This window comes from Cucurbita moschata, unplaced genomic scaffold, assembly GCF_002738365.1.
Source record: "Cucurbita moschata cultivar Rifu unplaced genomic scaffold, Cmos_1.0 Cmo_Scf00014, whole genome shotgun sequence".
Taxonomy (NCBI): Eukaryota; Viridiplantae; Streptophyta; class Magnoliopsida; order Cucurbitales; family Cucurbitaceae; genus Cucurbita; species Cucurbita moschata.
In genome coordinates, this window is record NW_019268530.1 from 2,690,877 (window position 1) to 2,697,947 (window position 7,071).

Below are 7,071 nucleotides of genomic sequence, written 5' to 3' on the forward strand. Positions count from 1 at the left end.
TTAGTCTAAGGGAGGGATGGAGAAAATGATTAGCATGTTGAAGCCCAAGCCAAATCCGCAGCAGCAGCTGCGGGAATGGCAGCGAAAGCTCCGACAAGAGTGCCGCAACGTCGAACGTCAAATTCGAGGTAATGGATCTGTTTTCGTCTTTTCGATTTCAATCTGGTTCGTGTTTTTATGTATCTTTCCATTACTGGGTTGAAATTTTGATCATCTACGTTTAGGGATTCTTTAATTCTTAATGTTCTTTGATTTGGTTTGGTTTGGTTTATTTTTGCTCGATGGGTTTGGTCCAGATATACAGAGAGAGGAGAAAAATGTTCAGAAAGCTATTAAGGAAGCTGCTAAGAGGAATGATATGGTCTCTGCAAAGGTATGTTAAAAAACTTCAGGTTATCTCTGTTTAATTCTCTAATCAGGGGTTTCATCAAAAAGAAAAAAAGTTATAATATGGGGAAATTTTCCCTAATCTACTTTGGGGTGAGAGAGAGGGAGATTCTAGTAATGGTTGCTTGATTGGAACAATCCATCGTTTGCATTTACCGTGCTGAACTTCTTTTTGTTCTGCTGAGAACTTTGCCTAGGATGGCTGGTTTCATTTTGATCTTAAGGGTTCATATTTTCTTGCTTGCCATTAGGGTTCATCTTGGATATGGACAGTAATGGGATCGTGTGATATGATTCATAATTTAGTACACTGTGTCTAATCCCTTGTTGTTTCTGCATGGTATTATACCCTTTTATCTCTTGTTATTTAATACTGCCCTGCAATTGTTTTTCAGGCACTTGCCATAGAAATTGTGAGGTCTAAAAAGACTGTGAACCGTCTTCATGAAAATAAGGCGCAGCTTAACTCGATATCCATGCACCTTGGCGAAAGTGTTGGTATGATGCTTTGCATTTCCTAAAACTTGAAATTAGGTTTTTTTGTTGTCTTATCTTCTCCCACAACATACTTAAATGTTGAGGTTTTCATACTTTTGAGGAGTCAGGGAGGGATGATTTGATGATCGGAGCAAGCTGCATAGTCTAGCTTGAGTTTTTGATAAACAATAGTTTGCTGAATTTTTTGTTTTTTTTTTAATTTATTTTTTGATTATGTTATAAATTGTTGAATATGAATAGCAAAGCTTGATGTGGTGTTAAATTTAAAAGTATAGGGAGGGAAGGCGAAGGGGAATGGCCTCTTATTTAGCACATAATTAATGACACAACTTTTTATATCGAAGTGTAACATAGTATGATCATTGCACAATCACCATTTTTATTGATATTTTTCTCGAGTATGTTAAAGTGCGAAATTTGTATTTCTCTAAGAGCTTTGAATGTGATCACACATCTGGGATTCTGGATACCTTTGATCGAAAGCCTGCCAATTTTGCAGCCATTGCGAGAACGGTGGGGCATCTTTCCAAGAGTGCTGAAGTTATGAAGCTTGTTAATAACCTGATGAAGGCGCCAGAAATGGCAACTACAATGCAAGAGTTTAGCAAGGAGATGACCAAGGTATCTTTTCTTAAAAATAGAAACAATTTCTAACTTTCTCTTTGGTCGAGGTTATGAATTTAAAGCTGATGTACCCTTGGTTGAACATTATTATTAGTTAGCTCCTTTTTACATGTAAATCAGAATTCTTTTTAATCAGGTTACAGTTTTTTTCATCCTGGTTCTTCATAACTGGGTTGATCTTTTCTTTTCATTCGGTAAAATAAGGACAAGTTCTTACTATTATACTACTACCCTTATTTTGGATTAACACAAAAATGAAACAATCTAATGGTCTGGCCACAGAACACCTCGTCCTGAAGAAAGTATAAGAGGAGAACCTTCCATTCATATAAACTACGAGGAGGCTATAATTACAAAAGAAATTTTGTGGTTTGACCACCACGACGATGTTGTATACTACCCTTCCTCAAATCCTTATGCTCATCTTCTATTTATCCATTTATTGAAAGGATGTTTCATTATAGTCCTTCTGTCAAGTCTTTGTTCTCGGTTTAATTTCCAAACACTACTGAATTTATATGTTCTCTTTGGAAAGTACTACAATGGCCTCGTTAATATAGTTGTTATTGATATCTGTAGGCTGGGGTGATCGAGGAAATCGTGAATGATGCAGTGGATTCAGCACTAGATTCTGAGGATATAGAAGAGGAGATTGAAGAGGAAGTTGACAAAGTTTTGTCAGCCATTGCTGGCGAGACTGCTGCACAGCTTCCAGAAGCAGTCAGGAAGGAAAAGATGAAGCAACCAGCTCGTGCCGAAGTTCAGGAAGAGGTATATATTGCATAGTTTTTAGTCCCCATGAAACTTGACGATGTTCTAGTTCTGGCCATGGAAATGTGAAAAAGAAACGTCATGACATATTTACTCCTTTGCAGGAAGAAGCAATAGCTGAGGGCGTTGACGATGAGGAAGAACTAGAAGAAATAAGGGCTCGGCTTGCAAAAGTTAGATCATAAATTTGATATTTCACATAAGAATTTCAAAACAGTCATAACTCGATTTGAGCCGCAACATTACTTCCCTGGTATTTTATGAGAGAGAAAATGAGCGACATATCGAACTTTCTCTTGTGCATGTATGTTTGATCAAAATTCATAAACCGAGAGTATATTTGTCAAATAGATCGGAAGGAGGAGATGAAGGTGGGGATGGAGATAGAGACTAACCGTTTGATGTATATTGTATCTAATCTGCTCAACAGAATGCAAATGATGCATTGTTCTATCTTCTTATATCTGTTTGAATGCATTATGTTTCTTTCTATGTCTACACTGTGATCTCCCTTTTCCTTTACAGTACAATAGAGTCTGCCATAAAGTAACTGTAATAGGTGGGCAAAGTTCTGTATATCAGACAAAATTGTCCATTTTCAGATCCTGCAGGCAGTTGGAAGTTTGACAAAGTAAGTTTTAAGGCTTTAAATATTGAAATGAACCAATGAAAAGAGCGATAGTGGTAATAGGTGAATGTTATACCAATCAAGTAGCAAATGGAGTTCCTTATCTTAGACGTTTCCATTCCATTCTTTAGCAAAAGAAAAGATGAAAAGAGAGAGAGGAAGATGCATGTTGGGTAAGCCTTTAAGGCACGTCAAGTTTTGCTTGTCACATTCTTTTTGCTATAGATTATGATAGTTAGAAAAAGTCACGAATTCAAGCATTTTGATTATTTCAAAAGCATGATAGACTTCTTGTCCTGTTTGATTCCCTTTGGCTCAGCAGTTATGCTTATTCATCCCGTGATGATATGAACAGTAATTGTGTAATGATTCCAGAGCTAATAAAAGAGAAATAGCAGAGCTCACTTTTCTTTTCTGCTTTTCTAGCTCTCTCTCTTTCTGTTTTTTAGTATTTGCTTATTGACTAGAACTTCTTTTGAACTGTGCTTTGCTTTTTTGTTTCTACAACTACCTCCCCAAATCTCCATCCACCCACCCTAGGCTCTGTCTTCTCTCTCTAGCTTTGGAAATTCTTTACTCCAAGTTTGTGTTAGCCTTATCATCCAAGTAAGTTTGGTCGTTCATCTGAGATAGAATCTTATATATACCCTCAACCATTGTTGGCAGAGATATCTTTGTACACACACAAAAGAAATGACAACTTCTTTCTCTCACAGTTGTCTTTCTTTCTTTCTGCTTCTTGCTATTTCATTTGCATCTGCAACTTCTCCAAACCAAGAGCAGCCAACCTTATCTTCAACAATCAACTATCCAATCCTTCAAGCAGAGAAGCTCATTAGAGACCTCAACTTGTTCCCCAAGGAATCCATAAACATTGCAGCAGAAAACCCTTCATTTTCGTCTTCAGGAATTGTCGAGAAAAGTTTTCAGTTCCCTTTCATTGGAAGAAAAAGTCAAGGCCCTTCCGTTCAAGAACTTGGCCACCATGCTGGGTATTATCCCCTTCCTCATACTAAATCAGCAAGGTAATTAAGCACGCTTTCAATCAGAGGTTATGCATATTATAAGATGTGATTGGTACTTTTTTTTTTTTTATCCTTCATTATAAATTGGATAATGGGATGCAAAAGGATAAGGAGAAAAAGTTGTTTTCTCTTTGAATACGAACAAGATTGGTTTCACTCATCTCTAGCATTTTGTTCATGCCTGCTATAATCTTGACTGTAAATCTCTTATAACTCAAGTTGTGAATGAATTGCTCTTCATTCTTATTAATTCCAACTTTAGAGACTTTGCATTAGCCTGTAATTCTCAGTTATAGTAGGTCATGTGGAATTTTTTATATTCATGTGAAGGATATACAGCTTGCTGAATAAAAAAATATCAAGGAATCTTTTCACTTGTTGGTCATCATTTGAGTCCGTGATCCCTGCCTGTATTTCCCATTTCTCCCAACTTCGGTTTTTGGAAACTTTCACAGGACTGATATATTTTCTTTATTCATGTCATGTGACTCGTATACAGGATGTTCTACTTATTCTTTGAATCAAGAAACAGCAAGAAGGACCCTGTTGTGATATGGTTAACAGGAGGGCCAGGATGCAGCAGTGAGCTTGCCATGTTCTATGAAAATGGTCCTTTCCAAATTGCAAACAACTTGTCTCTTGTTTGGAATGACTATGGCTGGGATAAGGTAACATCCTGCCCCCATGTCCTATTCAAAATCACTCTCTTTTACTTCTTCGTCTGATTTTGGTCATATGGATCCTTGTATGCAGATATCAAATCTTATTTACGTCGACCAGCCTACTGGAACTGGTTTCAGTTACACTTCCGACGATGATGACATTCGTCACGATGAGGAAGGAGTCAGCAATGATTTGTATGACTTCTTACAGGTAACCACAATTTCGCTTCGGTTTCATCTAGTATAACAGTATCTTGATACATTGTGTAATGGCAAGATATCCTACATTATTAACAAATTGCTTCCCTTACATTTCTTGGCTATACTCATATTCTCAGGCATTTTTTACTGAGCATAAAGAATTTGCTGCAAATGACTTTTACATCACTGGCGAATCGTATGCTGGGCACTACATTCCTGCATTTGCAGCCAGAGTTCACCAAGGAAATAAAGAAAAGCAGGGAATCCATATAAATCTCAAGGTACCTATTATAACATATCTTCTTTCCTCAATTATTTTTATCCAAATTATAAGGTGAATGTTTTATCAGGGTTTTGCAATTGGCAACGGGCTTACTAATCCAGAAATTCAGTATAAAGCATACACTGATTATGCCTTGGAAATGGGATTGATTGGAAAATCTGACTTCAACAGCATAAACAAGTTGGTCCCAGGCTGTGAAAAGGCAATCAAAAGTTGTGGTAACTTTCTAAATATCTACCAAAGTTTTTCTCAAATATATGATGTCATAAGGTATGGCGAAGTAACGTCTTTTCGATACGCTTTTCTCTGTCATGAATCCATCAGGTACTCATGGGGGAAGTGCTTGTGTATCTTCTTATATTATCTGCAACCGGATATTCAGTAGAATCATGGACGTTGTCGGAGACAAAAACGTAAGGACAGACAAACTAAATGATCAAATCTTATAATTGAAGTACCATGTTGTATTTAGTTCTTACAACTTCTTTCCATTAACTACCATTTTCCTCTGATGAAAAGGCTATCATGTCTTTGTTATGCAGTACTATGATGTTAGAAAGAAATGCATTGGAAATCTTTGTTACGACTTCTCGAACATGGAGAAATTCCTTAACGAAAAATCAGTAAGAACCGCGCTCGGAGTCGGGGATATGGACTTTGTGTCATGCAGCAGCAAGGTGTACAGTGCCATGCTTATGGATTGGATGAGAAATCTTGAGTTTGGCATTCCAGCTCTCATTGAGGATGGAATCAAGGTGTTGGTGTATGCGGGCGAGTATGATCTGATATGCAATTGGCTCGGTAAGTTCTCGATGCTTGCATCTTAAACCATTCTCCTTTTGAAGTCTAATCGTTTTCGAAGAAAATGTTTCTGAAAGAATTTTTACTATTGTCGAAGGAAATTCGAGATGGGTTCATGAAATGAACTGGTCTGGTCAGAAAGCATTTGCAGCATCCAAAATTGTTCCATTCTTAGTAGATGGTAAAGAAGCTGGCGTTCTCAAAAGCCATGGTCCTCTTGCGTTCCTAAAGGTCTTTCTCTTTGTCCCAAATATAAAATACCAACCATTTGAACATTGTGGATCATATTATTACAGGGATCATCAGAGGTTCTAATTGAATGTGGTGTGGTTGGTTGAACAGGTTCATAATGCAGGTCATATGGTGCCAATGGATCAGCCAAAGGCTTCGCTTCAAATGCTGCAGAGTTGGATGCAGGGCAAACTTGCCTTGGATGAGACAACACATGAAAGACTTGCTCCAAAATGACTGCCATCTCTCAACTCAATTTCTTCCTTGTTTCAAATGCTTGATCTCACACACTGATCACTATATGTGTCCAAGTGGGCACGAGCACGGAGATGGAGATGGAGAGTATAATCTCATTCCCAACCCTATTTATCTAACAGGAAAAAAAATGTTCTCCACTCTCTCCCTGTTCTTCGTCTAAACAGAAAATTCATTCTCTAAAATAATAACTTGTGTATTGTGAACTAGTATAAGTAAATTCACGTATAATCATAAGAATACTTCAAGCTTACGTCCAATTATTCAAATTTAGCACTAAACCGAATCAAACTAAAAGTTTAATAATGAAATTTATTCATCAAATTAAGACAAGAATATATATATATACAAAGGGTAGGTTACCCTATGAATATTATATAAACCCTACAATAGTAAATAGTAAATAGTAAATAGGTAAATAGGTAAATAGAAGAAAGAAGTAAAAATTGAAGTATTTTGGTTTCTAGAAATGGGCATTTTAACATAAATAGAAACTGGGCATAAACATGAAGCTTCCCTAAAAGAATATTCATAGCCATAAATATTGATGAAGAAAAAAACAATACCAAAAATGTATGGTTGTTTAGGGCACTGACTGAATAAGAAGGTGAATTTTATGTGCAAATATAGATAGATAGCATCACCTCAACCCTACAAAAATAGGATTTTTTTTTTTTTTTTTTTTTTTTTTTTTTTTTTTTTTTT

At 36.6% G+C, this 7,071-nt stretch overlaps 2 protein-coding genes and 1 long non-coding RNA gene across 3 annotated transcripts; 2 read left to right on the forward strand and 1 right to left on the reverse strand.

The window, feature by feature from the left end:
- Window positions 1-16: 16 nt before the first annotated feature.
- On the forward strand, window positions 17-2,772 carry LOC111452387 (vacuolar protein sorting-associated protein 24 homolog 1-like). Its single transcript, XM_023093078.1, has 6 exons — window positions 17-128; window positions 297-373; window positions 783-885; window positions 1,385-1,506; window positions 2,089-2,280; window positions 2,385-2,772. The coding sequence occupies exons 1-6, from the start codon at window positions 17-19 to the stop codon at window positions 2,463-2,465; spliced, it is 687 nt and encodes a 228-aa protein (XP_022948846.1). The 3' UTR covers window positions 2,466-2,772.
- LOC111452388 lies at window positions 2,463-3,075 on the reverse strand. Its single transcript, XR_002712131.1, has 2 exons — window positions 2,985-3,075; window positions 2,463-2,885 (listed from the first exon to the last, which is right to left on the reverse strand). It is a non-coding gene; the product is annotated as an uncharacterized LOC111452388 (long non-coding RNA).
- Window positions 3,076-3,383: 308 nt separating this feature from the next.
- Window positions 3,384-6,625, forward strand: LOC111452383 (serine carboxypeptidase-like). The gene is made up of 9 exons (XM_023093074.1): window positions 3,384-3,933; window positions 4,433-4,601; window positions 4,687-4,806; window positions 4,934-5,077; window positions 5,147-5,297; window positions 5,404-5,492; window positions 5,622-5,880; window positions 5,978-6,111; window positions 6,223-6,625. Exons 1-9 carry the CDS (start codon window positions 3,602-3,604, stop codon window positions 6,346-6,348), a joined length of 1,524 nt encoding a protein of 507 aa, XP_022948842.1. The 5' UTR covers window positions 3,384-3,601; the 3' UTR covers window positions 6,349-6,625.
- The last annotated feature ends 446 nt before the right edge of the window (window positions 6,626-7,071 follow it).

What these genes read in the sequence shown, in the direction of transcription:
- LOC111452387 (XM_023093078.1), top strand. Translation starts at nt 17, where the DNA reads ATGGAGAAAATGATTAGCATGTTGAAGCCCAAGCCAAATCCGCAGCAG. An exon ending in GCACCTTGGCGAAAGTGTTG is followed by an intron (nt 886 to 1,384) that starts GTATGATGCTTT and finishes CCAATTTTGCAG; the next exon opens with CCATTGCGAGAACGGTGGGG. An exon ending in GTGCCGAAGTTCAGGAAGAG is followed by an intron (nt 2,281 to 2,384) that starts GTATATATTGCA and finishes ACTCCTTTGCAG; the next exon opens with GAAGAAGCAATAGCTGAGGG.
- LOC111452383 (XM_023093074.1), top strand. Translation starts at nt 3,602, where the DNA reads ATGACAACTTCTTTCTCTCACAGTTGTCTTTCTTTCTTTCTGCTTCTT. An exon ending in CCTCATACTAAATCAGCAAG is followed by an intron (nt 3,934 to 4,432) that starts GTAATTAAGCAC and finishes ACTCGTATACAG; the next exon opens with GATGTTCTACTTATTCTTTG. An exon ending in TCTGATATGCAATTGGCTCG is followed by an intron (nt 5,881 to 5,977) that starts GTAAGTTCTCGA and finishes CTATTGTCGAAG; the next exon opens with GAAATTCGAGATGGGTTCAT.